The 22,848-nt window shown below is 41.6% G+C and overlaps 2 protein-coding genes across 2 annotated transcripts; both read left to right on the top strand.

Annotated features, from left to right (window-relative positions):
- Window positions 1-1,918: 1,918 nt before the first annotated feature.
- On the top strand, window positions 1,919-7,092 carry LOC123728068 (uncharacterized). The gene is made up of 3 exons (XM_045698605.1): window positions 1,919-2,025; window positions 2,892-3,102; window positions 5,226-7,092. Exons 2-3 carry the CDS (start codon window positions 2,917-2,919, stop codon window positions 6,867-6,869), a joined length of 1,830 nt encoding a protein of 609 aa, XP_045554561.1. The 5' UTR covers window positions 1,919-2,025; window positions 2,892-2,916; the 3' UTR covers window positions 6,870-7,092.
- A 7,918-nt stretch (window positions 7,093-15,010) lies between these two features.
- On the top strand, window positions 15,011-20,624 carry LOC106575416 (uncharacterized). Its single transcript, XM_045700383.1, has 4 exons — window positions 15,011-15,087; window positions 16,049-16,259; window positions 17,984-19,522; window positions 19,868-20,624. Exons 2-4 carry the CDS (start codon window positions 16,074-16,076, stop codon window positions 20,582-20,584), a joined length of 2,442 nt encoding a protein of 813 aa, XP_045556339.1. The 5' UTR covers window positions 15,011-15,087; window positions 16,049-16,073; the 3' UTR covers window positions 20,585-20,624.
- The last annotated feature ends 2,224 nt before the right edge of the window (window positions 20,625-22,848 follow it).

Here is a 22,848-nt window from a genome sequence, read left to right as displayed (position 1 = left end):
GCCTCAGATTTAAACTACTTCAAGAATGACATTAGTGTGCTGGAATATGATGAGCAGCAAAGAGAAATGTCTCAAACAAACGAGACATCGGATCATCTCAAAGCCCAGATCAGGGCTGATTTTGAGGATCAACAGAGAGTAACTGAGAGTTAAAGAGGAGGCAGACAAAGATGTGGAAAAGGAAGGTTGCCTGGTTGACAAGGAGATGGTACTTTCCAGGCTGGAGGAACAGCTAAAGGAGAAGACAGTTAAAATGGCCTCTCTTCAGTCTGAGCTGAACCTCACTGAGCCCAGACACTTCCTGCTCTGGTGGATGGAGAGGGGCTGCACTGAGGGAGAGGAGGAGGGAGGGGCAGTGGATGGAGGGTAGAGAGGAACATGATAGAGGGGGATATGATAGAGGGGAGTATGATGGAGAGGAATATGATAGAGGGGAGTACGACAGAGAAATATTATAGAGAGGAATATTTTGAGAGAGAGGAATGTGACAGTGAGTATTTGTTTCACTAGATCATTTTAAGATTTAAAACCTCTTAAACTGACAGTCCCTGAAACACTACTACATTATTAAAATGTTGCCCTCTTGCTAGATTGATGACTAAAGCCATAGTGAAACAGTGCAAAACGGGGCTCAGATCAACTGTTCATTGTGAAATGTAAGTTTGCAATCTAATAGATTTGCTCTGTATATATTTTCTGCTCTGAATGTAATTATATCTTTTTAGGCTGTTTGATTGTTCTTTGCTGTAACACAGGGCACTATTGAGAAAGAGACCCTGGTCTCAATTGGGATTCCCTGTATAAATAAAGTGGAATATGAAAGAGGGGAATAGGAAAGAGGGGAATATGATAGAGAGGAATATGATAGATGGGAATATGATAGAGGATTGTGATAGAAGGGAATATGATAGAGGGGAATATGATAGAGGGGAATATGAGAGAGAAATATGATTTATTTAACCTTTATTTAACTAGGCAAGTCAGTCTCTACACTGGATAGAGACGTATATGATAGAGGGGAATATGATAGAGGGGAATGAATGGAGGAATGTGTGATGCTCTTGAATCTGATTGGTTAGATCAACTGGAAAGACATGGATAAGAAACATTTCAAACACGTTTTTAAACAAAGGGCCCTGTTGGCAGGTCTAAAACTTCTGTTCAATTGTCAGCTGATATTGATTTCCTTAATTAATAATTTACTGAACTACAATACAAGAATTCAGGGACACCTACTCTTCAACCAAATGTTTTAGTCCTAGATAATTACACATCCAGCACATCTTATTTCTCTACCAGCATGCCTACCGTAAAGATCCCTCAACTGCAACAGCTCTAGTTGATTTAACCCATCAATGGCTCAGGTCACTTGACCAAGATAAACTTGTGGGTGAGCTGCTTCTTGATTGTAGTGCTGCATTTGACCTTGTTGATCATATGGCTAATAGCTGAGGCCGTTGAAGAGAGATATTTTCTTGAACCCTCATTTCTTTGTTGGAACTATGTTACTGAGGTGTCATAGTCTATGGAAGACTTGTTTTACTGTAGTAAGGTAGCGTAAATATTATATTAATGATGAAGAGGATGATGAGAAACATTTACATTAGTGGTAGACTGAGATCAAACAAATAACCTAGTAAACCTGGATGCTAGTTGTGATATCTAAAACATATTCACTTTGAAATAGGCAAAACACCTGTATTACGAATGGTCAACCATTTGAAATGAGGTAGAGTATTTTATTTGAATAAAAATTGTGGTTACATGGATTCGATGTAAATATTAGGTATGACTGTGCTGCATAGGTTAAAAAGGTGAAATGTTCCAGCATTTGATTACACATGAGAGCTTCTGTTGGTAGTCATGGCAATGAAGCCTTCATTGTGACATCACAAGATTCTGATTCTAGGAGGTTAGCTGTTGTACAGACAAACAGAACAGTGCAAAGAGACTGATTCAACTAACCACTGACAGATTATTAATGTCCTATTTCATTAGAGAGAGACCACGCTGCTTACTTGAGAGGTAGGTTGTAATATAACTTACTGTATAACTATGTTTCTGTAGAATAACTACTTTTAAAAGGTCTTGTTCTTACACAAGTAATTTGAAGTAGGCCTAACATACAATCATGGTGACAAGTGAAACTGTTGACGAGAGACAGTTTGCTTGAATTCTCTTTTGTGAGTAAATGGTTCATCCTGACACCTGAGATGGCATGTTACAGTTGTTGTAGTGAACCAGCCTAATGGCAAATACATTCTATCAGAAAATCCTCTCTCTGTGTTAAAAAGCAAACTTCTCTGTACCTTACTACTGGGCCTTATTCAACCCCCTCATGTAACGCCACTCCATATTGGGCCTGGTTCTCACAAACCACACTAATCACTTATATCATAACATTCGAAAAAGTTTTAAAGAGGTCAATTCAACCATTTGAAATGGATGACCTATCAATCAAGAAAAGCTGATTTTTATTAGAAATTTAGCAGCTACAAATGAGGTAGACCTACTTGTTTTGTACACAACATACCTTTTTGGTACATATTTATTGAGATAATTGATTACAATATATGTTGGTAACTAAAGTCTGTGTTGTGCTTTGTCATCTCCAATGGCAACGGCTTGCATCACAATGATGATGTCATAAAGGATATTGAGCACATAATGATGGGAACAGCCAAAACCAATTCATTTGAACTTGGTCGCTTTTCCAGTAGCCAACTTTTTACTAGTAAATCAGATAGGCCTATTGCGTAATCATCTCTGAATCAGGATTGTCAATTGCTTCATTGTAAGTAAACGGGAAGAAAATGTGTGCATATTGTAAAGAGATGCATTATTCTTTGGTTAGAAACACGCCACTTACTACAACGTTATGTATTTTCCAGAGTTATTGTTAGCTAGGAGGAAGACATGGAGGGTTCAACGCTGACACAGAGGAGGGCTGAGTGTCAGTTGAAGGAAAGGGTGATCCAGACAGACTACGTGATGGAGCTGGGAGTCAGGTTGGCTCTGGTGTGGCAGACCCAGAGGGAGCAGGAGAAGGAAATGAAGAGGATTTGGTTTGAGACGAGGAAAATGCCAAGCCTGATTGAGGAGGTAACAAGACCAACTTTGACAAAGTGGACTAGAGTTCTATTGAACATTATTGATTAAAGTAAATACGTCAATATAAGGGAAAAATGTGCGATATGCCATGGAATGTAAGACAACAATATTTTGTCTGATATCTTTTCTTGTGTTGTATTGTGTCTGTCTCTCTGTTTGAGTATTGTTATGTACATAGTCCTCAGTTCTTATGGTTGTCTTTTCTAAAAATTAAAAAAACTAGACCAAGCGATCTCTCGTAGACCTTCATATCAGGATTATATGGTTGTCCCACCTAGTTACCTTAAGTTGAATGCACTAACTGTAAGTCGTTCTGGACAAAAGCATCTGCTAAATGTCTAAAATGTCAAATGTTATGCTGGGTGTGGTGCGTGTATTTTTACACTTAGTTGAGCCATTGACTAGAAGACCAGGGTTGGTACAGACTGGTGCAGAGCATCTGAGAGGACACTAGATATATACAGTGCCTTCGGAAAGTATTCGGACACCTTGCCTTTTTCAACCTTTTGTTACGTAATAGTCTTAATTTAAAATTGATTAAATAAATGCAAATTCTCAGCAATCTACAAACAATACCCCATATTGACAAAGCGACAACCGGTTTTTAGAAATGTTGAAATACCTGTTTTACATAAGTATTTAGACTCTTTGCTATGAGACTGGAAATTGAGCTCATGTTCATCCTGTTTCCACTGATCATCCTTGAGATGTTTCTGCAATGTGATTGGAATCCACCTGTTGTAAATTCAACTGATTGAACATGATTTGGAAAGGCACACACCTGTCTATATAAGGTCCCACAGCAGACAGTGCATGTCAGAGCAAAAACCAAGCCATGACGTCGAAGGAATTGTCTGTAGAGCTCCGAGATAGGATTGTGTCGATGCACAGATCTGGGGAAGGGTACCAAAAACTCTCTGCAACATTGAAGGTCCCCAACAACACAGTGGCCTCTATCATTCTTAAATTGAAGAAGTTTGTAACCACCAAGACTTTTCCTAGAGCTGGCCAAGCTGAGCAATCGGGGGAGAAGGGCCTTGGTCAGGAGGTGACCACAGCCCGATGGTGACTCTGACAGAGCTCTAGAGTTCCTCTGTGGAGACGGGAGAACCTTCCAGAAGGACAACCATCTCTGCAGCACTCCACCAATCAGGCCTTTAAGGTAGAGTGGCAAGATGGAAGCCACTCCTCTGTTAAAGGCACATGACAGCCCACTTGGAGTTTGCCAAAACGCACCTAAAGACTCCCAGACCATGAGAAACAAGATTCTCTAGTCTGATGTAACCAATATTGAACTCTTTGGCCTGAATGCCAAGCTTTACGTCTGGAGGAAATCTGCCACCATCCCTACGGTGAGGCATGGTGGTGCCAGCATCATGCTGTGGGGAAGTTTTTCAGCGGCAGGGAATGGGAGACTAGTCAGGATTGAGGCAAAGATGAACAGAGCAAAGTACAGAGAGATCCTTGATGAAAACCTGCTCCAGAATGCTCAGGAGCTCAGACTGGGGCGAAGGGTCACCTTCCAATAGAACAATGACCCTAAGTACAAAGCCAAGACAATGCCGGAGTGGCTTCAGGACAAGTCTCTGAATGTCCTTGAGTGGCCCAGCCAGAGTCTGGAATTGAACCGGATCGAACATTTCTGGAGAGACCTGAATATAGCTGTGCAGCAACGCTCCCCATCCAACCTAACTTAGCTTGAGAGGATCTTTAGAGAAGAAAGGGAGAATTCCCGAAGCACAAGTTTGTAGAGTGATACCCCAAAATATTCTATGCTGTAATCGCTGCCAAAGGTGCTTCAACAAAGTACTGAGTGAAGGGTCTGAATACTTATGTAAATGTGATATTTCAAAAGAAATGTGTGATGAATTTGGAACAATTCTGTTTTTGCTTTGTCATTATGGGGTATTGTGTGTACATTGATGAGGGCAAAAAACGATTTAATCAATTTTAGAATAAGGCTGTAAGGTAACAAAATGTGGGGAAAGTGAAGGGGTCTGAAAACTTTCCGAAGGCACTGTATATGTGATGTATACGTAAATAGCATTGACTCACAAAGTATCTATGTACTGAATGTGATCACTTTCAACATGTCTGTTTTTTTTCTCCCGTAGAATGTGAGAGATGTGACAAACCGTCCACTCACTGAGTTCATGGCTCCATGTATTGACTCCCTCCCACCACTGGCTTTCACCAATCGGAGGCCTATACCAACCATGTTACATCCCCCCTCTCAATTGGCCATACGCGCTCAGGAGGCACAGCGGTTCATTGTATTTTCATACTTTGTCCCTGCTGAGTGCCCAGTTGCCACAGAGGCCACTGCAGATGTACGTACTGGTAAAAGAGAGGACTTATCGACAGATACACATCTTTCCTCAATGCTGCATCGATACCTGCCACACTTCTTTAACGATGACTCCATGCCACCACAGCAGACATTAGAGGGAACCACTGAGGTCTCAGTTGCTCCAGTGGCAAAATCTAATATCAAGGAAGAGGACAGATTCTATCCTTTCTCCCTCCCACCACTGGCTCAGCGGTTCATTGGCAAATCATTCAATGTCCCGGAAACCTCCCAGCCTGCTGTTTTAGCCACAGAGTACCGAGTTGCCAAAGAGGCTACTGCAGGCACGGCCACTGTCAAGAGAGAGAACCGATGGGCAGCTAGAAGTCTTCTTTCAGTGCTGACTCCATGCCTGCCATCAGTCTTTGACGGTGACTTCATGCCACCAGAGCAGACAGTAGAGGATGCCTATGAGGTCTCAGGTGCTACAGAGAACACTTCAGGTACAGCTACTGTTGATGGAGTGGGCAGATCAGCAGCTAAACGCCCTGTCCCAATGCTGCCTCCAAGTCTGTCACGTGTCTTTGACATTGACTACAAACTGCCGGGGTCGGCAGTAGAGGGAACCAACAAGTGTCCAGTTGCCAGTGGAACAACCAATGATGTGTCCACTCACCTAAAGGAGGACATGGCAGCTGATCAAAGCCCTCCTGACCCTGGAGCACTGCCTCCAAGCTCGCCATGTATCCGTGACTCTGACCACAAACTGACCAAGGAGAAAAAAGAGGACGCCAATGAGTCCTCCCTTGCCACAGAGATCACTGTAGGCACATCCATTGTCCAGGGAGAGGACCTGTTGGGTGATAAAAGCCCTTCTCCAAGGCTGCCTCCAAGCTTGTCACACATTTTGGACAATGACCATAAGCAGCCAGAGGAGACGATAGTTGCGCGGGAAGCAGCTGTTTCCGTGTCCACTGTCCTCCAAGAGGAGTTTTTGGCTTGTAAAAGTCCTCCTGCACCCGCAGCACTGCCTCTAAGGCTGCCCTGTACCCACTGCATTGACCACAAACAGCAAGAGGAGACAGTTGAGGACAACACAGAGCGCTTAGTTGACACAGAGGAAAGTGCAGTTTCATCCACTGTCAAGAGAGAGGAACTGACAGGTGATACAAACCCTGTCCTAGCACTTCCTCCAAGCCTGGCATGCATCCATGGCAAAGACCACAATGATCCAAATCAGAAAGGGAGGGGCACTACTAAGGAGGTGTATCTCTGCCCTCACGCTCACCAGCTGGACCCAGATGCTAACTTAACTCTGTCAACCCACAATGATGAACCCAGGACCTGGACCCTGGAAGAGACAAAGGTAGGTGTCCTATTTTACACTACTACCCTACAGGGTTGGGGGTCAGTTCCATTTCAATTCAAAGCATTGAAGAGAATTGGAATTTTAGAGTTCTTCTTGAATTGACTGGAATTGACCCAAACTTGCTGCTCTTTGCTCATAGTATGAAACATCACCCCTCACTAGGGTTAACATTTATGGGTTTTGGAATATATAATGGGGATATAAAAAACAAATGACCTTAATTACTGTCCTCCAAATTGTGTGCCCCATGAGGCCATCATTGTATGTTGATCACTCAAATGTGTATTGAATGTGCCACATTGGAACAATATTACATCTAGAATCAATGTCTTCCTGTCAGGATTATTGGATTGGCATTGACACTGAGAGTGAAGAGAGGAGCGTCAAGGAGGAGGTGAGACCGAGGGAGGGGTTGAAGTGTGATGCGGACTGTGCCCATTCCAAGAGCTCCAATGGGATGGTTTCATCAGAGAGAGCAGAGACCATCCTGGGAAGAGTGGGCTTTCTGGTCAGGAACCACATGCAGAAAATCCCATTTTTGAAGATGGAGGAAAAAGAGGAAAATAAGAAACTGAATAAGAAGTTGAAAGATGACGAGAAAGAGAGAAAGGAGATGAAAAACAAGGAGGAGGAGCAAAAAAAGAGGGAGAAGAAAGAGATGAAAGAGAGAGAGAAAGAGCAGAAGAAAGTCATGAAGGCTGAGAAAAAGAGGGAGAAGTTAGAACAGAAAAAGAGAGAGAAGGAAAGAAAAGAGGAGGACAAGGCAGAGAAAAAGAGGTTAGAGGGGCTGATGAAGATACATAATGACATGATGAAAGACAGGATTAAGAAAGAGAAGAAGTGTTCTGAGGAGCTGAAAAAGAGAGAGAAAGCTCAAGCTGAGTTCCTGGAGATGGAGAGAAAGATTCAAGAAAAGGAGGAGAAGAAGAGAGAAAAGATGAGGAAAGAGGAGAGGAAGAGACTGGAGAAGAAGAAAAAGAGTGAGCCAGTTGGAGTTGGAACTGAGAGGGTGATAGAAGAGCAGGGAAGGGATGAAAGCTTGAAGATGGATGAGTAGACTGGTTAATAGAGAGATAGAGCAGGGAGGGAAACTTTATTTTTGCGTGCATTGAAAAAAGGAATAAAAAAATTCAATAAATAAGGTTTACTCTCTGTTGAATTTTTGTCAAGGCATACTGTATAACACAGTATAAACACACAATGTTTACTTTTCACAAATCTGGGGAGTGTTGCAATGTTAAAATGTTGAATTCCAAATCTACCCGATGGAGCGGAGCTGTGCTGAGATGAGGAGGACGGAAAGGGAGGGGGAGTGGATGGAGGGTAGAGAGGAAGATGATAGAGAGGAATATGATAGAGGGAATATGATAGAGGGGAATATGATAGAGAGGAATATGATATAGAGAGGAATATGATAGTAGGAATGTGATACAGAGGAATGTGATACAGAGGAATATGATAGAGAGGAATATGATATTTTATTTATTTTATTTCATTTAACCTTTATTTAACTAGGCAAGTCAGTTAAGAACAAATTCTTATTTACAATGGCGGCTTACCAAAAGGCAAAATGCTTTCTTCAGGGATTGGGGCTGGGATTAAAAATATAAATACATTATATTAAAATATAGGACAATACAGGAATATGATATAGAGGAATACAATAGAGAGGAACATGACAGAGGAATATAATATAGAGGAATGTAATAAGAGGGGAATATGACAGAGGGGAATATGATATATAGCGAACATGATAGAGGGTAATATGATAGATCGGAAAATTATAGAGGGAATATGATAGAGAGAATATGAAAGAGGGGAATATGATAGAGAAGAATATAATAGAGAGGAATATGACAGAGGGGAATATAATAGAGGGGAATATGATAGAGGAATATGATAGAGGGGAATATGATATATAAGGAATATGATAGAGGGTAAAATGATAGAGAGGAAAATGACAGAGCGGAATGTGATAGAGAGGAATATGATAGAGACAAAAATGATAGAGGGGAATATGATATATAGCGAATATGATAGAGTGTAATATGATAGATCGGAAAATTATAGAGGGAATATGATAGAGAGAATATGAAAGAGGGGAATATGATAGAGAGGGATATAATAGAAAGGAATATGACAGAGTGGAATATAATAGAGGGGAATATGATAGAGGGAAATATGAAAGAGGATTTTGATCAAGAGGAATGTGATTGAAGGGAATATGATAGAGGGGAATACAATATGGAGATATACGGTAGAGGGAATATGATAGAGGGGAATATGATAGAGGGATGTGATACAGGAAATTGAGAGAGAAAATATGATAGAGGGGAATATGATAGAGAGAATATAATAGAGAAGAAAATGATAGAGGGGAATATTATAGAGGGAATATGGTAGAGGGGAATATGAAAGAGGGGAATGTGATATATAGGGAATATGATATAGAGGAATATGATAGAGGGGAATTTGATAGAGAGGAATATGATAGAGGGGAACATGGTAGATGGGAAAGTTATATAGATGAATTTGATAGAGGGAATATGATAGAAGCAAATATGATAGAATGGAATATGATAGAGGAACATATAATAGAGAGGAATATGATAGAGGGGAATATGATAGAGTGTAATATGTGTCACGCCTGCCCCCTGTCTCTACAGGGCGCCAGGCTCCCCAGCATTGCTCGCTCCTGCCATCATCATTACACACACCTGCCTTCCCACCGTCACGCACATCAGCGATTATTGGACCCCACCTGGACTAAATCACCTCTGTCATTACCTTCCCCATATCTGTCGTTTTCCAAACTCTGTTCCCTGCTTATGCATTCATTGTCATATGTCCTTGTTTACCCGTGTGTTGACACGGTTCCTGTCTTGTTCGGTCTGTTCCCGATTAAATGTTTGACTCCCCGTACCTGCTTCTCATCTCCGGGATCGGGCCTTAAAATATGATAGAGGGGAATATGATAGAAAAGGAATATGATAGAAAAGGAATATGATAGAGAGGAATATGATAGAGGTGAATGTGATAGAGAGGAATATGATAGAGAGGAATATGGTAGTGATGAATATGATAGAGGGGAATATGATAGAGAGGAATATGGTAGTGATGAATATGATAGAGGGGAATATGATAGAGGGAATTTGATAGAGTTGAATATTATGGAGGAGAATATGATATATAAGGAATATGATAGAGGGAATATGATAGAGTGTAATATGATAGAGGGGAATATGACATATAGGGAATATGATAAAGGGTAATAGGATAGAGAGGAATATGATATATAGGGAATATGATAAAGGGTAATAGGATAGAGAGGAATATTATAGTGGGAATATCATAGAGAGGAATATGATAGATGGGAATATGATCAGTGGCGATGTAACGGGCATGGTATAGAGGGGACCAAAACACAGCATGTTAAGTGCTCATGATGATATTTATTAACTCAAAACACTAATAACAAAATAACAAACGGAAACGATCGACTTACAGTTCTGTCAGGTACAGAGACTAAACAGAATGCAACTGCCCACAAAAACCCAGGAAGAAAATCCCCTACTTAAATATGATCTCCAATCAGAGGCAACGAGGACCAGCTGCCTTCAATTGGAGAACAACCCAAAAAACAACAACATAGAAATAGAAAACCTAGAACTAAAACATAGAAATGGAAAACCTAGAAAAACACAAAACACCCCCTGTCACGCCCTGACCTACTCTACCATAGAAAATAACCACTTACTATGGTCAGGACGTGACAGGCGATTTCAGCTTGTAAATCTTGGTGGGGCAAAGAAAAAAAAATGTTGGATGCATGCCAACAAAGCCACCACACAACACTAAACAATACATGAATTGCACTATAAGGGTGAAAAACGGTGCCCACAAACTGTTCGAGCCTACATAAAGCTGTCCCAACACCTTACCACTGCTTTACCTGGCTATCAGCAAAGCCTTGTCTGGCAGCGAAATAGTTCATTCATTCGGTGAGGCACATGGGCTACTAACAGCTTACTTTCTTAGCTACGGTATATATATCTCCCTGCCATATTACTTAATTTATGTAGCAGCTCACTTGAACAGGAAGGTGGCGCGGCGGTCCATCTTCGGCAAATTTTGTCACCAAACTTTGTCATCAAAGTCTGGCATTTTCTGGATTCATGGTGCATTCAAGAAAACTGGGAACTCAACAACAAAAAAAGCATGAATCATGATGACATCAGTGATCTTCAGGACGTAGCTCTAGAATGAGGCCTGAGTTCCGAATTTACAATTCCGAGCTGGATGAAAGTTCAAAATGTATTTTCCTAGTCGTAGATCATTTTTCCCCGAGTTCCCAGTTGTCTTGAACTTACTAAAGTCAGATTTTGCAGTTCCGAGTTAACAGTTGTTTAGAGCACTGCACAAATCATGCCTCACTGACAGCATGGCCAATGTTGATTTTTTCTAATTTTGAACTAGGAAAAGAGACCCTTAATTTTAGATCTGGGACTACACAGCCACTCCAGTGAATAGCAGGCTAATGACTGCTTTGCAATTCTTGCAGTTAGCGACTGATTCCTTCCAAACAACTCATTGTTGAATTTGCGATTTCCAACTTGATGATAATGTCCAATGGCCGTTGAGCAACGATACGTTTTATCTATAATTAACAAATCGAAATATATACTGCTCAAAAAAATAAAGGGAACACTTAAACAACACAATGTAACTCCAAGTCAATCACACTTCTGTGAAATCAAACTGTCCACTTAGGAAGCAACACTGATTGACAATAAATTTCGCATGCTGTTGTGCAAATGGAATAAGCAAGACACCCCCAATAAAGGAGTGGTTCAGCAGGTGGTGACCACAGACCACTTCTCAGTTCCTATGCTTCCTGGCTGATGTTTTGGTCACTTTTGAATGCTGGCGGTGCTTTCACTCTAGTGGTAGCATGAGACGGAGTCTACAACCCACACAAGTGGCTCAGGTAGTGCAGCTCATCCAGGATGGCACATCAATGCGAGCTGTGGCAAGAAGGTTTGCTGTGTCTGTCAGCGTAGTGTCCAGAGCATGGAGGCGCTACCAGGAGACAGGCCAGTACATCAGGAGACGTGGAGGAGGCCGTAGGAGGGCAACAACCCAGCAGCAGGACCGCTACCTCCACCTTTGTGCAAGGAGGAGTAGGAGGAGCACTGCCAGAGCCCTGCAAAATGACCTCCAGCAGGCCACAAAAGTGCATGTGTCTGCTCAAATGGTCAGAAACAGACTCCATGAGGGTGGTATGAGGGCCCGACGTCCACAGGTGGGGGTTGTGCTTACAGCCCAACACCGTGCAGGACGTTTGGCATTTGCCAGAGAACACCAAGATTGGCAAATTCGCCACTGGCGCCCTGTGCTCTTCACAGATGAAAGCAGGTTCACACTGAGCACGTGACAGACGTGACAGAGTCTGGAGACGCCGTGGAGAACGTTCTGCTGCCTGCAACATCCTCCAGCATGACCGGTTTGGCGGTGGGTCAGTCATGGTGTGGGGTGGCATTTCTTTGGGGGGGCCGCACAGCCCTCCATGTGCTCGCCAGAGGTAGCCTGACTGCCATTAGGTACCGAGATGAGATCCTCAGACCCCTTGTGAAACCATATGCTGGTGCGGTTGGCCCTGGGTTCCTCCTAATGCAAGACAATGCATTTATATTTGAGATTCTTCAAAGTTTCCACCCGTTGCCTTGATGTCAGCTTTGTACACTTTTGGCATTCTCTCAAACAGCTTCACCTGGAATGCTTTTCCAACAGTCTTGAAGGAGTTCCCATATATGCTGAGCACTTGTTGGCTGCTTTTCCTTCACTCTGCGATCCAACTCATCCCAAACCATCTCAATTGGGTTGAGGTCGGGTGATTGTGGACCAGGTCATCTGATGCAGCACTCCATCACTCTCCTTCTTGGTCAAATAGCCCTTACACAGCCTAGAGGTGTGTTGGGTCATTGTCCTGTTGAAAACAAATTATTCTTCCACTAAACGCAAACTAAATGGGATGGCGGATCGCTGCAGAATGCTGTGGTAGCCATGCTGGTTAAGTGTGGTTGAATTCTAAATAAATCACAGACAGTGTCAGCAGCAATGCACCCCCACACCATCACACCTCCTCCTCCATGATTCAGGCTGGGAACTACATATGCGGAGATCATTCATTCACCTACTCTGCGTCTCACAAAGACACGGCGGTTGGAACCAAAATCTCAAATTTGGACTGATCAGACCAAAGGACAGATTTCCACTGGTCTAAAGTCCATTTCTTGTGTTTCTTGGCCCAAGGAAGTCTCTTCTTATTGGTGTCCTTTAGTAGTGTTTTTTTTGCAGAAATTCGACCATGAAGGCCTGTTTCATGCAGTCTCCTCTGAACAGTGTATGTTGAGATGTGTCTGTTACTTGTGTGACGACCCTCCCACTCTGTTTCCTTATTAGGATGCCGGTGGGCCGAGTTGGGAGGGTCGTCAGCTACATGGGAAACACCTGGGCCCGGGTGTGTCCCATGATAAATACACCTCTTCCACAGTCATTGGAGAGACTCTCTTCATGCAGACACCTTTATTTGATTTCTGTTGTGGTAGTCTTGTGGCTTTTTGGTTGTTTGCTTTGGCACCCTTCAACACCCTGGTAACTCTGGGTTTTCCTTTCCTGTGGCGGTCCTCATGAGAGCCAGTTCCATGATAGCGCTTGCTGTTCTTGACATTTTCCTGATAGACTGATCTTCATGTCTTAAAGTAATGATGGACTGTCATTTCTCTTTGCTTTATTGAACTGAACTTGCCATAAAATGGCCTTATCCCCCCAAATAGGGCTATCTTCTGCATACCACCCCTACCTTGTCACAACACAATTGATTGGCTCAAACGCATTAAGGAAAGAAATTCCTCAAATTAACTTTTAACAAGGCACACCTGTTCATTAAAATGCATTCCAGATGATTACCTCATGAAGCTGGTTAAGACAACGTCAAGAGTGTGCAAAGCTGTTATCAAGGCAAAGGGTGGCTACTTTGAAGAATCTCTAGTATAAAACATATTTTAAGTTGTTTAACCCTTTTTTTCTTACTACATTATTCCATATGTGTTATTTCATAGTTACTATGATTCTACAATGTAGAACAAAAAGAGAAAATAAACCTTGAATGAGTAGGTGTGTCCAAACTTTTGACTGGTACTGTATATATATATATTTTACATTGTTTGCAAACTGATATGTGACGTATTAATGTCAAAATAACATGCAAAACAGGACAGCCAGTTTTTTGCTAAAAATGTGGGGCTAAGCCCCAGGAATATGATAGAGGGGAATGAATGGAGGAATGTGTTTTGTTCGAGTCTGATTGGTTAGATCAACTGGAAAGACATGGATAAGAAACATTTCTAAAACGTTTTTAAACAAAGGGACCTGCTGGCAGGTCTAAAACTTCTGTTCAATTGTCAGCTGATATTGATTTCCTTAATTAATAATTTATTGAACTACAATACAAGAATTCAGGGACACCTACTCTTCAACCAAATGTTTTAGGCCTAGATAATTACACATCCAGCACATCTTATTTCTCTACCAGCATGCCTACCGTAAAGATCCCTCAACTGCAACAGCTCTAGTTGATTTAACCCATCAATGGCTCAGGTCACTTGACCAAGATAAACGTGTGGGTGAGCTGCTTCTTGATTGTAGTGCTGCATTTGACCTTGTTGATCATATGGCTAATAGCTGAGGCTGTTGAAGAGAGATATTTTCTTGAACCCTCATTTCTTTGTTGGAACTATGTTACTGAGGTGTCATAGTCTATGGAAGACTTGTTTAACTGTAGTAAGGTAGCCTAAATATTATATTAATGATGAAGAGGATGATGAGAAACATTTACATTAGTGGTAGGCTGAGATCAAACAAATAACCTAGTAAACCTGGATGCTAGTTGTGATATCTAAAACATATTGACTTTGAAATAGGCAAAACACCTGTATTACGAATGGTCAACCATTTGAAATGAGGTAGAGTATTTTATTTGAATAAAAATTGTGGTTACATGGATTCAATGTAAATATTAGGTATGACTGTGCTGCATAGGTTAAAAAGGTGAAATGTTCCAGCATTTGATTACACATGAGAGCTTCTGTGGGTAGTCATGGCAATGAGGCCTTCATTGTGACATCACAAGATTCTGATTCTAGGAGGTTAGCTGTTGTACAGACAAACAGAACAGTGCAAAGTGACTGATTCAACTAACCACTGACAGATTATTAATGTCCTATTTCATTAGAGAGAGACCAGGCTGCTTACTTGAGAGGTAGGTTGTAATATAACTTACTGTATAACTATGTTCCTGTAGAATAAATACTTTTCAAATTACTAACAGGCCTAACATACAATCTGTTGAAACTGTTGGAGAGAGACAGTTTGCTTGAATACCTCTTTTTGTGTGATAAAATTGTTCATCCTGACACCTGAGATGGCATGTTAGTTACTGTAGTGAGCCTGCCTAATGGCAATTGCATTATATTGATGAAAGATACCCCTCTCTCTGTGTTAATCACCAACACACATTGTAATCAATTATCTCAATAGATATGTACCAAAAGGGTAGGTAGTGTAAAAAACAAGTAGGTCTACCTAATTTGTAGCTGCTACATTTTTTTATTCAAATCTGCTTTTCTTGATTGAATGGTTATCCATTTCAAATGGTTGAATTGATAGACCTCTATAATTGAGGTAGACTCAGAGGCACTCAAAGAAAGACTGGAATGTTTAAAATAGATGAAACTGTACAAGTTAGGTCCTGCATGGATAGAGTCATTTTCTACCCCCCAAAAAACGTTTTGAATGATATGATATAAGTGATTAGTGTGGTTTGTGAGAACCAGGCCCAATATGGAGTGGCGATACATGAGGGGTTGAATAAGGCTCAATAGTAAGGTACAGAGAGAGCCTGAAGTTTGCTTTTTAAAGTCTGTGTTGTGCTTTGTCATCTCCAATGGCAACGGCTTGCATCACAATGATGATGTCATAAAGGATATTGAGCACATAATGATAGGAACATACAAAATCGATTCATTTGAACTTGGTCACTTTTCCAGTAGCCAACTTTTTACTAGTAAATCAGATAGGCCTATTGCGTAATCATCTCTGGATCAGGATTGTCACTTGCTTCATTGTAAGTAAACGGGAAGAAAATGTGTGCATATTGTAAAGAGATGCATTATTCTTTGGTTAGTAAAACTCCACTTCCTACAACGTTATGTATTTTCCAGAGTTATTGTTAGCTAGGAGGAAGACATGGAGGGTTCAACGCTGACACAGAGCAGGGCTGAGTGTCAGTTGAAGGAAAGGGCGATCCAGACAGACTACATGATGGAGCTGGGAGTCAGGTTGGCTCTGGTGTGGCAGACCCAGAGGGAGCAGGAGAAGGAAATGAAGAGGATTTGGTTTGAGACGAGGAAAATGCCAAGCCTGATTGAGGAGGTAACAAGACCAACATTGACAAAGTGGACTAGAGTTCTATTAAACAATATTGATTAAAGTAAATACGTCAATATAAGGGAAAAATGTGCGATATACCATGGAATGTAAGCTAACAATATTTTGTCTGATATCTTTTCTTGTGTTGTATCGTGTCTGTCTCTCTGTTTGAGTATTGTTATGTACATAGTCCTCAGTTCTTATGGTTGTCTTGTCTTTAAAAAAAAATTATAAACTAGACCATGTGATCTCTCATAGACCTTCATATCAGGATTATATGGTTGTCCCACCTAGTTACCTTAAGTTGAATGCACTAACTGTAAGTCTTTCTGGATAAAAGCATCTGCTAAATGTCAAATGTAATGCTGGGTGTGGAGCTGTAAGTGTTTTTACACTTAGTTCACCCATTGGCTAGAAGACCAGGGTTGGTACAGACTGGTGCAGAGCATCTGAGAGGACACTAGATATATACAGAGCCTTCGGAAAGTATTCAGACACCTTGACTTTTTCCACCTTTTGTTACGTAACAGCCTTATTTTAAAATTGATGAAATAAATGCAAATTCTCTACAAACAATACCCCATATTGACAAAGCGACAACCGGTTTTTAGAAATGTTGAAATACCTGTTTTACATAAGTATTTAGACTCTTGGTCAGGGAGGTGACCAGAGCCCGATGGTGACTCTGACAGAGCTCTAGAGTTCATCTGTGGAGACGGGAGAACCTTCCAGAAGGACAACCATCTCTGCAGCACTCCACCAATCAGGCCTTTAAGGTAGAGTGGCAAGATGGAAGCCACTCCTCTGTTAAAGGCACATGACAGCCCGCTTGGAGTTTGCCGAAAGGCACCTAAAGACTCTCAGACCATGAGAAACAAGATGCTCTAGTCTGATGTAACCAATATTAAACTCTTTGGCCTGAATGCCAAGCTTTACGTCTGGAGGAAATCTGCCACCATCCCTACGGTGAGGCATGGTGGTGCCAGCATCATGCTGTGGGGATGTTTTGCAGCGGCAGGGAATGGGAGACTAGTCAGGATCGAGGCAAAGATGAATAGAGCAAAGTACAGAGAGATCCTTGATGAAAACCTGCTCCAGAATGCTCAGGACCTCAGACTTGGGCAAAGGGTCACCTTCCAATAGAACAATGACCCTAAGTACAAAGCCAAGACAATGCCGGAGTGGCTTCAGGACAAGTCTCTGAATGTCCTTGAGTGGCCCAGCCAGAGTCTGGAATTGAACCGGATCGAACATTTCTGGAGAGACCTGAATATAGCTGTGCAGCAACGCTCCCCATCCAACCTAACTTAGCTTGAGAGGATCTTTAGAGAAGAAAGGGAGAATTCCCGAAGCACAAGTTTGTAGAGTGATACCCAAAAATATTCTCTGCTGTAATCGCTGCCAAAGGTGCTTCAACAAAGTACTGAGTGAAGGGTCTGAATACTTATGTAAATGTGATATTTCAAAAGAAATGTGTGATGAATTTGGAACAATTCTGTTTTTGCTTTGTCATTATGGGGTATTGTGTGTACATTGATGAGGGGAAAAAACGATGTAATCAATTTTAGAATAAGGCTGTAAGGTAACAAAATGTGGGGAAAGTGAAGGGGTCTGAAAACTTTCCGAAGGCACTGTATATGTGATGTATAAGTAAATAGCATTGACTCACAAAGTATGTATGTACTGAATGTGATCACTTTCAACATGCCTGTTTTTTTCTCACGCAGAATGTGAGAGATGTGACAAACCGTCCACTCACTGAGTTCATGGCTCCCTGTATTGACTCCCTCCCACCACTGGCTTTCACCAATCGGAGGCCTATACCAACCATGTTACATCCCCCCTCTCAATTGGCCATACGCGCTCAGGAGGCACAGCGGTTCATTGTATTTTCATACTTTGTCCCTGCTGAGTGCCCAGTTGCCACAGAGGCCACTGCAGATGTACGTACTGGTAAAAGAGAGGACTTATCGACAGATACACATCTTTCCTCAATGCTGCATCGATACCTGCCACACTTCTTTAACGATGACTCCATGCCACCACAGCAGACATTAGAGGGAACCACTGAGGTCTCAGTTGCTCCAGTGGCAAAATCTAATATCAAGGAAGAGGACAGATTCTATCCTTTCTCCCTCCCACCACTGGCTCAGCGGTTCATTGGCAAATCATTCAATGTCCCGGAAACCTCCCAGCCTGCTGTTTTAGCCACAGAGTACCGAGTTGCCAAAGAGGCTACTGCAGGCACGGCCACTGTCAAGAGAGAGAACCGATGGGCAGCTAGAAGTCTTCTTTCAGTGCTGACTCCATGCCTGCCATCAGTCTTTGACGGTGACTTCATGCCACCAGAGCAGACAGTAGAGGATGCCTATGAGGTCTCAGGTGCTACAGAGAACACTTCAGGTACAGCTACTGTTGATGGAGTGGGCAGATCAGCAGCTAAACGCCCTGTCCCAATGCTGCCTCCAAGTCTGTCACGTGTCTTTGACATTGACTACAAACTGCCGGGGTCGGCAGTAGAGGGAACCAACAAGTGTCCAGTTGCCAGTGGAATAACCAATGATGTGTCCACTCACCTAAAGGAGGACATGGCAGCTGATCAAAGCCCTCCTGACCCTGGAGCACTGCCTCCAAGCTCGCCATGTATCCGTGACTCTGACCACAAACTGACCAAGGAGAAAAAAGAGGACGCCATTGAGTCCTCCCTTGCCACAGAGATCACTGTAGGCACATCCATTGTCCAGGGAGAGGACCTGTTGGGTGATAAAAGCCCTGCTCCAAGGCTGCCTCCAAGCTTGTCACACATTTTGGACAATGACCATAAGCAGCCAGAGGAGACGATAGTTGCGAGGGAAGCAGCTGTTTCCGTGTCCACTGTCTTCCAAGAGGAGTTTTTGGCTGGTAAAAGTCCTCCTGCACCCGCAGCACTGCCTCTAAGGCTGCCCTGTACCCACTGCATTGACCACAAACAGCAAGAGGAGACAGTTGAGGAACACACAGAGCGCTTAGTTGACACAGAGGAAAGTGCAGTTTCATCCACTGTCAAGAGAGAGGAACTGACAGGTGATACAAACCCTGTCCTAGCACTTCCTCCAAGCCTGGCATGCATCCATGACAAAGACCACAATGATCCAAATCAGAAAGGGAGGGGCACTACTAAGAAGGTGTATCTCTGCACTCATGCTCACCAGCTGGACCCAGATGCTAACTTAACTCTGTCAACCCACAATGATGAACCCAGGACCTGGACCCTGGAAGAGACAAAGGTAGGTGTCCTATTTTACACTACTACTTTACAGGGTTGGGGGTCAGTTCCATTTCAATTCAAAGCATTGAAGAGAATTGGAATTTTAGAGTTCTTCTTGAATTGACTGGAATTGACCCAAACTTGCTGCTCTTTGCTCATAGTATGAAACATCACCCCTCACTAGGGTTAACATTTATGGGTTTTGTAAAATATAATGGGGATACAAAAAAAACAAATGACCTTAATTACTGTCCTCCAAATTGTGTGCCCCATGAGGCCATCATTGTATGTTGATCACTCAAATGTGTATTGAATGTGCCACATTGGAACAATATTACATCTAGAATCAATGTCTTCCTGTCAGGATTATAGGATAGGCATTGACATTGAGAGTGAAGAGAGGAGCGTCCAGGAGGAGGTGAGACCGAGGGAGGGGTTGAAGTGTGATGCGGACTGTGCCCATTCCAAGAGCTCCAATGGGATGGTTTCATCAGAGAGAGCAGAGACCATCCTGGGAAGAGTGGGCTTTCTGGTCAGGAACCACATGCAGAAAATCCCATTTTTGAAGATGGATAGAAAAGGGGAAAGTAAGAAACTGAATAAGAAGTTGAAAGATGACGAGAAAGAGAGAAAGGAGATGAAAAACAAGGAGGAGGAGCAAAAAAAGAGGGAGAAGAAAGAGATGAAAGAGAGAGAGAAAGAGCAGAAGAAAGTCATGAAGGCTGAGAAAAAGAGGGAGAAGTTAGAACAGAAAAAGAGAGAGAAGGAAAGAAAAGAGGAGGACAAGGCAGAGAAAAAGAGGTTAGAGGGGCTGATGAAGATACATAATGACATGATGAAAGACAGGATTAAGAAAGAGAAGAAGTGTTCTGAGGAGCTGAAAAAGAGAGAGAAAGCTCAAGCTGAGTTCCTGGAGATGGAGAGAAAGATTCAAGAAAAGGAGGAGAAGAAGAGAGAAAAGATGAGGAAAGAGGAGAGGAAGAGACTGGAGAAGAAGAAAAAGAGTGAGCCAGTTGGAGGTGGAACTGAGAGGGTGATAGAAGAGCAGGGAAGGGATGAAAGCTTGAAGATGGATGAGTAGACTGGGTAATAGAGAGAGAGAGCAGGGAGGAATACTGTATTTTTGCATGCATTGAAAAAAGGAATAAAAAAACTAAAGAAATAAGGTTTACTCTCTGTTTGATTTTTGTCAAGGCATACTGTATAACACAGTATAAACACACAATGTTTACTTTTCACAAATCTGGGGAGTGTTGCAATGTTAAAATGTTGAATTCCAAATCTACCCGATGGAGCGGAGCTGTGCTGAGATGAGGAGGAGGGAAAGGGAGGGGGAGTGGATGGAGGGTAGAGAGGAATATGTTAGAGAGGAATATGATAGAGAGGAATATGATAGAGGGGAATATGATAGAGGGGAATATGATAGAGGGGAATCTGATGAAGGGGAATATGATAGAGAGGAATATGATAGAGAGGAATATGATAGAGAGGAATATGATAGAGGGGAATATGATAGAGGGGAATATGATAGAGGGGAATATGATAGAGGGGAATATGATAGAGGGGAATCTGATGAAGGGGAATATGATAGAGAGGAATATGATATAGAGGGAATATGATAGTAGGAATATGATAGAGGGGAATCTGATGAAGGGGAATATGATAGAGAGGAATATGATATAGAGAGGAATATGATAGAGAGGAATATGATAGAGGGGAATATGATAGAGGGGAATATGATAGAGGGGAATCTGATGAAGGGGAATATGATAGAGAGGAATATGATAGAGGGAATATGATAGTAGGAATATGATAGAGGGGAATCTGATGAAGGGGAATATGATAGAGAGGAATATGATATAGAGAGGAATATGATAGTAGGAATGTGATACAGAGGAATGTGATAGAGAGGAATATGATAGAGAGGAATATGATATAGAGAGGAATATGATAGTAGGAATGTGATACAGAGGAATGTGATAGAGAGGAATATGATAGAGAGGAATATGATATAGAGAGGAATATGATAGTAGGAATGTGATACAGAGGAATGTGATAGAGAGGAATATGATAGAGAGGAATATGATATAGAGAGGAATATGATAGTAGGAATGTGATACAGAGGAATGTGATAGAGAGGAATATGATAGAGAGGAATATGATATAGAGAGGAATATGATAGTAGGAATGTGATACAGAGGAATGTGATAGAGAGGAATATGATAGAGAGGAATATGATATAGAGAGGAATATGATAGTAGGAATGTGATACAGAGGAATGTGATAGAGAGGAATATGATAGAGAGGAATATGATATAGAGAGGAATATGATAGTAGGAATGTGATACAGAGGAATGTGATAGAGAGGAATATGATAGAGAGGAATATGATATAGAGAGGAATATGATAGTAGGAATGTGATACAGAGGAATGTGATAGAGAGGAATATGATATGTCTGATATTTTATTTATTTTATTTCATTCAACCTTTATTTAACTACGCAAGTCAGTTAAGAACAAATTCTTATTTACAATGGTGGCCTACCAAAAGGCAAAAGGCTTTCTTCAGGGATGGGGGCTGGGATTAAAAATATAAATACATTATATTAAAATATAGGACAATACAGGAATATGATATAGAGGAATACAATAGAGAGGAACATGACAGAGGAATATAATATAGAGGAATGTAATAAGAGGGGAATATGATAGAGGAATATAATAGAGGGGAATATGATATATAAGGAATATGATAGAGGGTAAAATGATAGAGAGGAAAATGACAGAGCGGAATGTGATTGAGAGGAATATGATAGAGACGAAAATGATAGAGGGGAATATGATATATAGCGAACATGATAGAGGGTAATATGATAGATCGGAAAATTATAGAGGGAATATGATAGAGAGAATATGAAAGAGGGGAATATGATAGAGAGGAATATAATAGAGAGGAATATGACAGAGGGGAATATAATAGAGGGGAATATGATAGAGGGGAATGTGACATATAGGGAATATGATAGATTATAACAGAGGGAATATGATAGAGAGGAATATGATAGAGGGAAATATGAAAGAGGATTTTGATCAAGAGGAATGTGATTGAAGGGAATATGATAGAGGGGAATATAATATGGAGATATACGGTAGAGGGAATATGATAGAGGGGAATATGATAGAGGGATGTGATACAGGAAATTGAGAAAAATATGATAGAGGGGAATATGATAGAGAGAATATAATAGAGAAGAAAATGATAGAGGGGAATATTATAGAGGGAATATGGTAGAGGGGAATATGAAAGAGGGGAATGTGATATATAGGGAATATGATATAGAGGAA

Source organism: Salmo salar, chromosome ssa17 (genome assembly GCF_905237065.1).
Source record: "Salmo salar chromosome ssa17, Ssal_v3.1, whole genome shotgun sequence".
NCBI lineage: Eukaryota > Metazoa > Chordata > Actinopteri > Salmoniformes > Salmonidae > Salmo > Salmo salar.
Note: the sequence above shows the minus strand (reverse complement) of the source record. Positions and strands in the feature narration are given on the sequence as shown.

Excerpts from the sequence above, each read along its gene's own strand:
- LOC123728068 (XM_045698605.1), top strand. The coding sequence starts at position 2,917 with ATGGAGGGTTCAACGCTGACACAGAGGAGGGCTGAGTGTCAGTTGAAG. Across the intron at positions 3,103-5,225 it reads TGCCAAGCCTGATTGAGGAG|AATGTGAGAGATGTGACAAA; the intron begins GTAACAAGACCA and ends TTTCTCCCGTAG.
- LOC106575416 (XM_045700383.1), top strand. The coding sequence starts at position 16,074 with ATGGAGGGTTCAACGCTGACACAGAGCAGGGCTGAGTGTCAGTTGAAG. Across the intron at positions 16,260-17,983 it reads TGCCAAGCCTGATTGAGGAG|AATGTGAGAGATGTGACAAA; the intron begins GTAACAAGACCA and ends TTTCTCACGCAG. Across the intron at positions 19,523-19,867 it reads GGACCCTGGAAGAGACAAAG|GATTATAGGATAGGCATTGA; the intron begins GTAGGTGTCCTA and ends TCTTCCTGTCAG.